A 13,044-nucleotide genomic window follows, 5' to 3' on the forward strand; every position below is an offset into this window, starting at 1 on the left:
CCGAATGAATGGTTCACTTTATGGGTGGATGAACCCTCTCTGTTGTAGGTTTTCCTAGGCAGTTGTACATGAGTGTTGTGTAACAGTGTCTACTTGTGAGGGTGATTGACATTGAAACACATTCAGAGACTTTCCAGAATGGTATCATTTAGGGAATTGGTGGCCCTGTGACTGAAATGCTTTGTTTTGAAAGGCTAACTACATTTGGACTAAAACACATGCCCTGATTTTCTCAACCTTACACTTAGTCAACAATTAACATTGGAAAACTGGGTCTTTAATTTACAGAACTGCAGATTATTTAACATTTGTTGATATGATGATATTCTAAGCATTTCTCATGTTTGCTTTAAAACCAGATTGGTTTTTAGTCATAACTTAGTTTTCTTCACTAGGGCTGGTAATTTCTTGCTTCTTGAACTGGACAATCCCACTTGGATTTTGTCATTTCTACTTAAAATCCTTTACAGAGACGGAAGATTATTAAAGAAAAAAATTGGAAAAACAGTATTTTTCATTCTTCCTTCTGCTCTCTCACAGAGAGATGTATTTGAAGGTGGACCAACTCAAGTGTTTTGCATGTGTGCTTGTGTGTGTGTGTGCGTGTGCGTGTGTGAAAATACTGGAAGGTTATGTAAACTGAATGAACTAAGCACCAGAAGAGCTGGGTTCCACCCCTACCTCTCCCACTATTGACGTGATTGTGAGCTAGTCATTTTATCTTGAGGGGCTTCTGTTTCCTCATTTGCAAAATGAAGGGTTAAACTAGATGTCCACTAATGTCTCTTCCAGCTATAACTTTCTGTGGTTCTGCTTAGGCGTACATGCACTCACTAGCAGACACTAGGTTTCTTTTTCTCCATGCTTTTCATAGCCACCTTTACTGGTCCTCCTGTACTCTCAAAGAGTCACATAATCCTTGCACTCCTACACCAAGTGCTGTACACAGATTTTCACATTCATAATACGATTGGTTCATTCCATTCTAGACGCTATCCTTCCTTCCATTGGTTAGCTTCATGGTGCAGTAGGTAGAATGCTGGACCTGGAGAGTTAGGAGACATGAATTAATTCAACCCCTGCCTTGGGTACTTGCTGTGTGATCATGGGCAAAGTACTTAACCTCTCAAAGCTTCAGATTTCTCATCTATGAAATGAGGATACTGAGCCTTGCACTACCTGCCTCACAGGGTTGTTGTGAAGAAGTCTCTTTCCAGAACTGAAAAGTGTTATGCAAATATGTCTGCTTGTCTATTTTTCCCTTTTCCCATCTCTTTGTCTCTGTCTCTGTCTCTCCACTCTCCTCTGAACCCAGATTTTCTTATCTCCACTTGAAAATAGTTCAAGAATGGTAAGCTCTAGACAAATATAAGCTGACTTTGGGGGATGGCTACAGATGATGTAGACTTGAATCCTCGCTCTGCCCCTTATAACCTGTATGACCCCAGGCGAGTCCTTTCATTTAGTTGGACCTCAATTTCCTCATCTGTAAAACCAATGGGTTGGACTACATAGCCTTTGAAGTCTCTTCCACCTTGAAATCTGTGATCTTAAGTACATTTCCCAAGAAATAGTGCTATGATATTCTCACTCATTGCATCATCTTTATCTGGGTAAATCTGATTTCTTCTTCTAGGATCTTTGTATCTCAGCACACCTGTGGAATTAATTTTACTTGCTGAATTTTTTTGTTGTTGTTTCCATAAATCATGTTATTCTCAGAATATTCTAATGAGGAAAAAAATACAAAAGCTACCCCCGGTTTGAGGATTGGAAAAACTGGGAATATATGAGTGTATGTGTATGTGTATGTGTATACATGTGCGTGTATGTGTATATATGTACGTATGCATGCATGTGTATGTATATATGTATATGTGTGTATAGGTTTTTACATGGTACCAGGTAAAAGAAGAAGGGGAGATTGGATTGGAATTAGGGTAGAAATGGACTCAAGGGATATCCCTTCTTTATTCTTCCTTAACATCATACATACTCAACTTCTTTCTTCTCTGTTGTTATCTCCATCTAACATATTACTAAACAGCTCTTTCCATAATGAATTTCAAATATCTACCAGTAGCAACTATATGAAATGCAGAACATCAAACTTCAGGAAGTATAAATGTGTGACACCCAGACTATGGCATTTTTGAGCTGAACAGTAGCACAACCAGTTGATTCTCAAAAGCCATTTCTTAAGATATTTAGCAAATAGTCTACTTTTTAAACATAACTACTTCACAAATTCATTTTTAAATGTTTTTTTCTTTATCAAGTAAGCTTAACTGCTGATCCTAAAGAAAACACAATAAAAAAAACAAACCAGCCCTCTTCATAGCAGTTTTACAATATGCATTTGAGGGTGGAAGGGGAGGCCAATTTAATTTCTACTTCCATCGAATCTGCACTTATTCTCACAACTGAGTGGGTGTGAACAAAGCTTTCCCTGGGATGAAGTAGGAGAAAAGGAAAAGAAAATGGAATATATGTAGCCTGAGATTATTGTAGAAAGAAAAGCAACCAAGGAAGAAGAGGGAGAATACTGTAGAGGTCTGAAAGAATACCTTTATCCAGAAGACAAAGGAAGGAAAAGACTAAGTGTATAAGGGAAGATGAAGATTGACTCAGTTGAGAGGGAGGGGAAAATAAAGGACACCCTCCCCTCCGCATTGTGTGAATGAAAAAAAATTGATAGCTGTGTTTGTTAGGAAAGATGAAAACTTTGGGTTAAATTATAATTGGGCTTACTGAAAACCCTGTGAATGTTTTACCCTGATATCATGCCTATGGTATACAGACTATGTCCACATTGAAGCTGGGCTGTCTTGGGTCAGCACTGATTTTTTTTCCAGACAATAATAAATGTGGTTAGGATACATACTTAGAATTCCCAAGAAAAGCACACCATTGGGATATTCCTGGGGAGCAGAGTCCCATCTAGCATTTTTGTTTTGGGAGTGTGTGTGTGTGTGTGTATAAACATACACACATATGAGGGGGACATGGTATGGTGTAGATTTTTTAGATGAGTACGTTTTTTCATTACTTCATGGATGCTTAGCTTTCTCTTCACTCAGTTAATCAGTTAAGTCATGACTAATGTCCTCTCACCCCAACCCTAGAATTCTCAGTTGCTCTCACTAGTGTGATAATCACAGAGTAGGGGTAGTGTCTTGTGAGAGGAAAACACTCACTGCTCTTGTGTGTTGTTCCCAGGTTACTGTTTCCTCAGCCCTCTCCACTCAAATTATTTGCCCTTTTAATCCTTGGTTTCCCCTAGCCTCAGGAAAACCAGTGCTGCTAGCATAGTAGAGGAGGTAAAGCAGTGCCCTGATTTCATGGATGTGTGTGGTCTAAGTACAAATTCAACATTGGGACAAAAGTATGAAATTAATCACCTTTCCCAAGCCCTAGATGTTGGGAAATGCATTTCCTGTGGAAGCAAGAATGGTTATGTCTCAGTTGGTGGTCAGTTAACAAGGAAATTAGAAGGTGTGTTAGAAGGGCATTCTCCCTTCTGGCCATATCTCTACCATGGCTGCCTCCTCTCTTCTCCTCCTTCTTCCTCCCCCAAGCATTCTGCTCATTTATCCAGAAATCTCATAGGATGAAAATTGAAAATTGCATGATATCCTCAGCCAGGTTTCCCAGGATCGAAACTACTCCCCGCCTGTAATCCAGACACTTTCAGAAGCTGTATTATTTCTCAGACCACAAGGGTACCATTTAGTAAATTACTGCTTTAGTCAATCAAGGAATAATACCTAACTTGGAGCTTGGAAGCTAGGGAGTTAGGCACTAGATAGAACTGGCTCATCATGTATAACTTTAACCATCCTAACTCTGCTAAATTATATATCAGATTTTCTTTTTCAGTTTAAAAAAGCTGAACATCACTTTGTTAGTTATTGGAAAATTCCTCTACCTGGGGATTGTCCATTCGCTTCCTTGGGCAATGAAGATGGATTTGATGTCTTACTGTGTAACCTATGACCTTTATTGAAGGAAAACCTAGAATCAATTCGAGCTTAAAGAATTGTGCTGAGTTTGGGGTGGTGATTTTTTTGGTTTTTTGTTTCTTTTTACTGGCTGTGGTCTTGAGTGCTGAATCTTGACCTAAATAAGAAATTCGGAGCTACACACAAAAAATGGGGTGGGAAGGGAATTGGTGACTTCATTTTAAAGCATACCAGAAACACACTCAGTTCCTCTTATTTTTCTGAGAACACCCCAATTTTTGCACTTACTTGCAGGGCTGTTTATTTTGTGCGGCATAAAGAATCCAGACAGAGGTTTGCCATGAAGAAGATTAATAAACAGAACCTCATTCTCCGGAACCAGATTCAGCAGGCCTTTGTGGAACGTGATATCCTGACGTTTGCGGAAAATCCATTTGTGGTCAGCATGTACTGTTCCTTTGAAACAAGACGCCACTTGTGCATGGTCATGGAATATGTGGAAGGTAACCCTTGTTACTACATAGGAAAATATAATTGGACCAGGAAATTCCACTTGCCATTTTAATGTGATGGAAGCATTCTGTGTTTATGCCATTCATCGTCCATATCCAGTCGGGAGCCAATGCCCAGCAATGAGATGGCTTTATTCCCAGTCATTACATACTGATAATTGCCTGTAAAATGCCTGATCTGTAATAATAAAGGGAAATTAGTGAGATTTGGAAAAGTTTTTAATAGCTTGTAATCACAACTACCTCCTCCCTCTTTGGTCTTCAGTGCTAGAAATACAGATTGGAGTTTCTCTTTTTTCCCCCCTTCCATTCTTTTGGTAGACCCTGGGCAGGGTAGAGAGCATGAGACTGGACAGCCAGATCTTCCCTCTGACATTTCATAGGTGACTCCGGGCAAATCACCCAACCTGCCTCAGCCTCAGTTTCCTCATCTCTAAAATGGGGATGATAATGCCTGCAAGTGCCTACCTCATAGGGCCAGTGATGATGTATAGAGCTGTGATGCATCATAGAGATGATGTCTGGAATGCCCTTTGCTAGCCTTAAAATGCTAGACACATGTCAGCTATAGCCATTATTAATGAATATCATCACATTCCTTATAGCTGGTCATGATAAAGAATGAATTGAACCTAAGTCTTTGACTCACTTTTATTTTACCTTAGGGGAAAATGTTTGCATGACCCATTTTTAGTCTAATTTTCATTATTAACGTTTTCCTTCATCACTGTCTTAAGTCTCTAGATAGCACAACAACAAATATCAAGCCCTGATTTGTCCCATTTGCCAGTTGCTGTGGTGCAAATGCTCCTTCTAAAAATTTAACAATTGTGTCTCATGAGTAAGCTGGCCCTGGTACACCCTCAAATCACATCCTTGTAAATAAAGATCAGCAGGTTGACCCTAAACCAAGAGATTTTTTTTTTTTGGCCTCTAATTTAAGCTTTGAGCCACGTAGGTTGTTTAGTGCACTAAGCCTGGAATCAAAAAGACCTGAGTTCAAATCTGACCTCAGACACTAGCTGTGTGACCCTGGGCAAGTCACTTTACCCTGTTTGCCTCAGTTTCTTCATCTGTCAAATGAGCTGGAGAAGGAAATGGCAAACTGATCCAGTATCTTTGCCAAGAAAACCTCAAGTGGGGTCATGAGGAGTTGAACACAGCTGAAATGACTGAACAAAAGCAATTTAAGCTTCTTCATTATTAGTCCCATTTCACCATCTGATATCTTATGACAAGCATGAGGATAAGCATTTTATTCCCAAAATTAGTAGAAAATTCTTAATAATGCTATGGCCCATTGATGCTTTGAGTTTGACAAAAGGATACTTACTGTACGCTTTAAAATAATTAGCCTCATGAGAATCTAATTAAAGACTTAGGAGATTCATAATTGAATCTCCCATTTGTATAGGGCTTTACAATTTACAGTGTCTTGTCACATGTATTCTCTCATCTGTTTGATCCTCACCACAACCCCATGACATGGGCAAGGCAGGAGTCATTCTCGCTCTTTTTCAGATTTGGAAATCCAGAAAAGGATAGGTTAAATAACTTGCTGGAAGGCATATCCTGGTCTAGCCTGAGAGGCAGAAGGCAAGCCTGGGCTTGACTCTTTATCTGGTGATGTTTCCATCATACTACACTGCTGCTCTACTTCTGGGCAGCTAGGTGGTCCAGTGGATAGAGCAGCAGCAGCGTAGTCAGGAGGACCTGAGTTCAAATATGGCCTCAGACACTTCCTGGCTGTGTGACCCCAGGCAAGTCACTTCTCCTTGTTTGCCTCAGTTTCCTCGTCTTTCAAATGAGCTGGAGAAAGAAATGGTGTCTTTGCCAAGAAAACCCCAAATGGGCTCATAAAAAAGTCAGATGTGACTGAACAACTACAAAAGCTGTTCTACTTTGCTATGGTTCATAATGGTTTTGTGTTTAGTTTAATTTGGCCAGCAGTTGAGTGAATGCCTCTCCTAAGTAGGGCACTGTGGGAGTAGGTCTTGAGTGGAATGATGTCCTCTGACACGTGCTATCAATTGAAGAGGAGGTAGCTATGCTTATGGAATTTAGCGTTCTAAATTGGTGAGTCCGTTTAACTTAGTTGTTCCTATCCTAGATACATCTTATTTCTTATGTTTTACAGGGGGAGATTGTGCAACTTTAATGAAAAACATGGGTCCTTTGCCAGTAGACATGGCTCGAATGTACTTTGCTGAGACGGTTCTAGCCTTGGAGTATCTGCATAATTATGGCATCGTGCACAGGGATTTGAAACCAGACAAGTATGTGCCCTGAGTGAATCCAGAAGCAGTTTTTACTGGGGGGGAGAAAGTAGATAGAGGAGAAATATAAAAGTATGCTTTTTATTTTGCAAGAAAATGTTTCCTACTGCTGCCAACCACTCTGGCCAATTATGAATTCTCAGCTAATAGGCGTCTTATTTTTTGAATGGGTTATTTTTAACAGTTATAATGAATATGTTGATTTTTATAATCCTTTAAGAGCCACCATGCTTGTGATAATAGCTCGAGGGGAACACATTTGTTCAAGGGGAAGAAATGAATATCAAAACAGGGGCAGTAGAAAGAGCTGTTTGTCAACCTGAAAGTATGAAATATCTTTTAATATGCAAATGTAGGTCAGCGTCAGATGGGAAACTTCATATGTGCTAAAGATCTATAATGTGTTCTACCCAGGGAAATGTGGTAGTTACACCTGGAAGTTGGAATCTCAAAAAATGGTGTGTCTATGGGTCACCTATTTCCTCAAAGGTTCATTCAAAGGAACTTGCTGTTTTAGTACATGAAATATAATATTGAATTGTGACCAATGCTCCACCCCTGCCCTGCAAAATTAACGGCACAGCTTTTCAGAGGACTGAAGTTTATGCCTTCATTTTTTCCCAAAGACCATTCATGTATTTAAAGCTTTATTGGAAATAATTTGGGTGTTTACTTATCCTAGCCACCTCACTCCACACTGAGACTCAATGTGCCCATCAGTCAAGAAGCATTTATTAAGCCCCTTTCCTATGCCAGGAGCAAAAAGAAACAGAAGCCATCATTGCCCTCAGGGAGTTTCCATTCTTTTGTGGAGTGGAGAGAACATATACAGATTATGTGCAAGATATATACAAAATAAGTACAAAGTAATTTCCGGGAGCAAGCTAAACCCTAATTGTGAAGAGGATCAGAAAAGACCTTGGTTCCTCTGCTCTTGAGGAATTCTACTTTTCAAGCATATAGGCAGGGGATCTTCATTTGCTAAATGGTATTTTGGCATCTTCACCTTCCCTGACGGTACCTGCCCAATCAGTGGTTGATTTTTGCAGCTCGATTGCAAAACCACCCCGACATGGGATCCAACTCACATCATCTTGATATTTGGTATGCTCTCATTCACAGTTTGCTGGTCACATCCATGGGACACATAAAGCTTACTGATTTTGGTTTATCCAAAGTGGGACTGATGAGTATGACCACCAACCTTTATGAGGGTCACATTGAGAAGGATGCACGAGAGTTCCTAGACAAGCAGGTAAGCTTGATTCCCCATTCCCTTCTAAAAAGCAATTGCCAAGTACAGGAATTCCCATGTTCACAGCGGAATTGCAAATAAAATAAATGTAAACCATGGTTGCATCGCTGTTGGTGATTTAGATGTCTGTTCAAAAGTTACCTTCGGTAGGCTGCAAATTGCTTCCATTTTTCTCCTTCCAGTCCCCTCTCCTCCTTCCTCCCTACTCCCACTGCCCACCTCCTCTGTGTCCCTCCCCCAACATTATGGTCTATTAGGAAGATGAACGATCTAATTGTACGCAAGTGGGATTGTGAGAGAGACAAATGGAAAACTGTTTTTATAAGGAATTCAGGAGTCTCCGCAGAGTACTTGTGAAACTCATGATGCATTGTACAATCAAGGGTGCTAAAATCCTCGATGTGGCCCATTTCCCTTTCAGCATGCCTCATTACTGTTTGCCCACAATCTGTTCACTGTAAAAGTTACTTAAGGTAAACCCATCTCAACTTTCAGGCTTTCCTGTAGAAAGCAAGGTGTGGGGATATTCAAGTTCTGTAAACTCCAAAACGGACTTTGGGGCTTGCATTATTATTTAGTTTAATATGGGTCCATTTAAATTTAATATGCATAAACATAGGACACTATTTAAATGTTTGAATTCAGTCAAATGTGACAAAATGGATGTTTGGAATCCAGTTTTTCATCTTTGGTCCCTAAGTAATTGACTTCCTTTGGTGCTATTGAATCTAATGATCTAAGCCCTTTATCCAAAGCCATGTGGTTTGAGCAGGTGTGTGTTTCCCTGAAATAATTATTGTTCCATCATCTTGCTCATTCTAACTTATTTCTAATATTCCAATTATTGTTAGGTCTGTGGGACACCTGAATACATCGCACCAGAAGTGATTCTGAGGCAGGGTTATGGAAAGCCAGTGGACTGGTGGGCCATGGGAATCATTCTCTATGAGTTTCTGGTTGGATGCGTGCCATTCTTTGGGGACACACCAGAAGAGCTATTTGGACAAGTCATCAGTGGTAAATATCACTAGAAATCATTTCCAAGCTACTGCTGGGAAACAGCTATTTAATGCAAATCCAAGGGGTATCTAAGAATCTACTATTAAAATGTTAACTTTTAGCAAAAACTTGAGCCAACAAATTAAAAGAACTCGCTTTTCGAAGCACATAACTGTTTTTCATGATATCAAGGGTAAAATTTGGATTGAAATCCAGTCCGAGAAAATGTTGTTGATGCACAATTCAGAAGTTCATCAACAATATATCCTATGTTTATGGTGTACCATTTTTTACTAAAGGAATTGACGTGGGATTTACAAATGATTTGACTGTGGGCCAGTCTTTCCATCCTTAATAGGAAACTTGTATCAGGAAAGAAAAGGTTAATAGAGATGCTATTTGTATCAAAGGGAAAATGGCTAATGGTGCAATAAAGAAATTAACAAAAATGTAATAATCTTCTAAAACAAATGTCTACCAAATAATAAATAATGAGAAAGTGAAGGAAACAAATTTAATTCACAGATTGTTAATGATTTCATTGGTGGTTGTTATGGTATAATGTTATTTCTGTAACAGCTGTTCTTCTTTCATTTAAAATTCAATAACCTTTAGATCTTAACCTGCATGCTGACCCTAACTATTGTCATGCAGCTTGTGGCAAAACTAAATGATAATTAAACAGAATTTTTCACTCCTCTACCTGCTGTTTCCATAAATTTCCCAGATGCATAGATATAGATGGCCCCTATGTATGCCAGAAGTTTATCAGACATCTCAGTTACCATATTCTCCAGAAGTCTATTCTGGACTGTGCTACAAAGTCCAGAAACAGTAACAGAAGAAGGAGGAGGAAAATAAACCTGGCTATTCTGTATGTGAGGAGTAGAGTGATCCTATCACTAGTCTCTGTCTCTGACTTTGCAAGCCAGGCATGTTTGTAAACTTTAATGAAGTGGATTTGTGGGTTGCCTGCAGTGTATGACCCTTTCATACAATATCCTAGCTGTTTATGGATTTATAACCGTGCTGTTTTTCTGATGTGATATACCAAGGCCTGAGTGGCAAGGGGAATCAACTGTTTAATTAACACAAGCGGCAAATGCTGGCTTTGTTCTCCATGCCTTACGGCTGAGATGCATATTCATGTTTTATTTTCCAAATCAGATTTAAACTGCAGGCAGTGGAAGCTGGAGGCAGACACACATAGAAATAACTCATGTTTTTTATTGCATTTCCTTACACACAGGCACGCACACATATCTTCAGGCAAGTGCCTTTTAAGATGTAGTTGAAAATATTACAATATTCATGACAAAATTTTAAATACTTTAATTATGATTATTTTGAGTGTCTCTCCTCAGTCCTGGGAATTTGCGTGTGCCCCCTTTCCAAACTCCTATGCTTCTTATGTATTTTTCACTAAATTCTTTTGTTGTTATGAGAAGAACATAAAACATGCCTTTGGGGCAGAGTTTTTGTTAGAGTGAGCCCAGAAATTGGATATCTTTTGCTCTTAGAAGTTGTTTTTTGTTTTTTTTTTTCCCCTAGAGAGCTGACCACCCTTGTTCTGTTAAATGCTGAAAGCTCTCTGGAATATGTGTCAAATCAGGATTTGGGGACAGGGGCAGCCTCTTTGTATTGAGCCTTTAGTTTTCTAACCCAGTAAATCCTGGGTTCATGAGGGTTCAAGAGGTGTCTGATGGTAAAATAAAATAAAAGACTAAGCTGAATGTAACTGAAGCAGATATTGTTTTATTATTAGCATGAAGGTAATCAGCAGGTATGGAGAAAAGATGGGTGCCCAGAGACAAATGCACTGAGGAAACTAAATGAAATCCCTACCTGGCTTCCCCGGATATACCTTCCCTGCCAGTGATGGTCACTGCTGTCACTGTGTCATCCACATTATATATTTTATTATTATTATTATATTTTATATATATATTTCTATACATATATACACATATAAATGTTTCTCTTTCTTGTAGATGAAATCAATTGGCCTGAAAAAGATGAAGCACCCCCTCCCGATGCCCAGGATCTGATTACACTGCTTCTCCGGCAGAATCCTCTGGAGAGATTGGGAACAGGTTAGGGTACAACTTGTTTTCATTTTTGCTAATATGCAAGAAATAGCATCTACGTGAAACATGGTGAAGCTTTTGTTTGTGTTTTGTTTTGCATGGGAAACATCTGTTAGTCGATGTAGAACATGACGACAACTCATTATAGCAACGATGTTTAGGGATATTATTGTGTATTGGGTTGTGGGGCTTTTTTTTTTTCCTTTTTGCTGACTCAGAGCAGTTAGCAAAAAAGAGAGTATTTTTTTTCTGTACGAAACCGAAGCTACTCTTGCCTTAAACAAGAGCCTTATCTCAAGGTAAAACCTAGACACCACACAGAGCTCTCCCCCTCCTAAAAAAGACTGACTCTCTGACTCTCTGACACTCTCTCTCTCTCTCTCTCTCTGACACTCTCTCTCTCTCTCTCTCTCTCTCTCTCTCTCTCTCTCTCTCTCTCTCTCTCTCTCTCTCTCTCTCTCCCTCTCTCTCTCCCTCTCTCTCTCCCTCTCCCTCTCCCTCTCCCTCTCTCCTCCTCCCCCTTCCCCTCCCTCTCCCTCTCCCTCTCCCTCTCTCTCCCCCTCCCTCTCTCAAGCATTAGTATTCACTTGAACAGGGGAAAGTAGAACCAACTGGTCCAGCTCAAGGCGTGGCACCCAAGCTCACAAATAATCTGACCTAGCAAATTACTTCCCACAGACTTTGGGTTAGGTGATTGGTACTTGAACTAATTACTAGAAAATGAGTGCCTGGGGAAGGGCTATGCTATCTTATCATTGGCATTCAGCACTGTGGTCTGAGGAGGAGGATTAAAAGCACAGGCTTTTGAGGTTAAGGAGATAAAAAGAAATTAGTGAGAAGAAAGCCTGCTGACTATTATGTTGCCAATTTTCTGTTTCGGCTCCTTCTCCTCCTCCTTTGCACTTCTCTAGCTAGGTGGTACAGTGGTTAGAATGCTGGACTTGGAGTCAGAAAGACATCTTCCTGAATTCAAATCTGGCCTCAGATGCTTACTGTCTGACCTTGAGTAAGTTACTTAACCCCATTTGCCTCAGTTCCTCTGTAAAATGAGCTGGAGAAGGAAATGGCAAACAACTCTGATCTCTTTGCCAAGGAAACTCCAAATAGGGTCGCAAAGAGTCAGACATGACTGAAACAACTGAACAACAACAACAAAGCTCTAAAAGGAGAGACTGACCAACATTAGCCTTGTAAAGACCATTAGATATCGCTGTCCTGAGCTGCCCATATATTATGGCCATAATTTCCATTAACATTTTCCTCTTTACCAGGGCTAGTGTTGTGTGTGATCTATCTCTCCTCTCTCTCTCTTCTTTCCTCTCTTCCCCCCTTTCTCCCTTTCCTATACCCCCTCCTGCTCTCTCTCCCTTCTCCTCTCTCTCCTTTCTTTTTCCTCCTCCTCTCTCTCCTCTCCCCACTCTTAAATATTAGAAGACATCGCAGAAAGAAAAAAAAATACATAGTAACTACACCAGATGAGTCTTATGTTATGGTCTATGCTCACCCCCTAAACTGTACCTTAGGGAGATATTGCCTTTGCTTCCTTTTGGTTCCTTTGTGATGCTGCATGGTGGTGGTGGTGGTGGGTGTGCTGAAGTGCACTCTGAGCTGTACTTTTTCCTGTTGTTGGTGGAGCCAACAGCTCTGTTTCTTGGACATGGACGACTTGTCTCCCTCCTTTTCAGATGGAGTAAAGAGGATGCTTGTGCCGTGTGTGTGTGTGTGTGTGTGTGTGTGTGTGTGTGTGTGTGTGTGTGTACACATACACATACATGCTCTTGCACCACCCTACCTTAAAGAAGCTCGCTTGTGATGGTGGAGTTATGTTTAGATTAAGTGCCAGAGGAATCAATCATTTCCTTGTTTTAGCAACCATCCTCCTCCATTCCTCTTTACCCAGTGTTTATTTTTTTTAAATCTTCCCATAGGGGCAGCTTGGTAACACTGTAGATA

The 13,044-nt window shown here is 40.1% G+C and overlaps 1 protein-coding gene across 5 annotated transcripts in view; it reads left to right on the forward strand.

Moving 5' to 3' along the window:
• The window catches only part of MAST4 (microtubule associated serine/threonine kinase family member 4), an 808,011-nt gene that overhangs the window by 748,721 nt on the left and 46,246 nt on the right, over positions 1-13,044 (forward strand). For all 5 annotated transcript variants that reach the window (XM_043988945.1, XM_043988953.1, XM_043988971.1 and 2 more), the window contains 5 exons: positions 4,257-4,465; positions 6,612-6,750; positions 7,873-8,005; positions 8,857-9,022; positions 10,996-11,097. In XM_043988945.1, coding sequence (XP_043844880.1) covers positions 4,257-4,465; positions 6,612-6,750; positions 7,873-8,005; positions 8,857-9,022; positions 10,996-11,097 — 749 coding nt within the window. The remainder of the gene's footprint in view (positions 1-4,256; positions 4,466-6,611; positions 6,751-7,872; positions 8,006-8,856; positions 9,023-10,995; positions 11,098-13,044) is intronic.

Source organism: Dromiciops gliroides, chromosome 1, assembly GCF_019393635.1.
Source record: "Dromiciops gliroides isolate mDroGli1 chromosome 1, mDroGli1.pri, whole genome shotgun sequence".
Classification (NCBI taxonomy): Eukaryota; Metazoa; Chordata; class Mammalia; order Microbiotheria; family Microbiotheriidae; genus Dromiciops; species Dromiciops gliroides.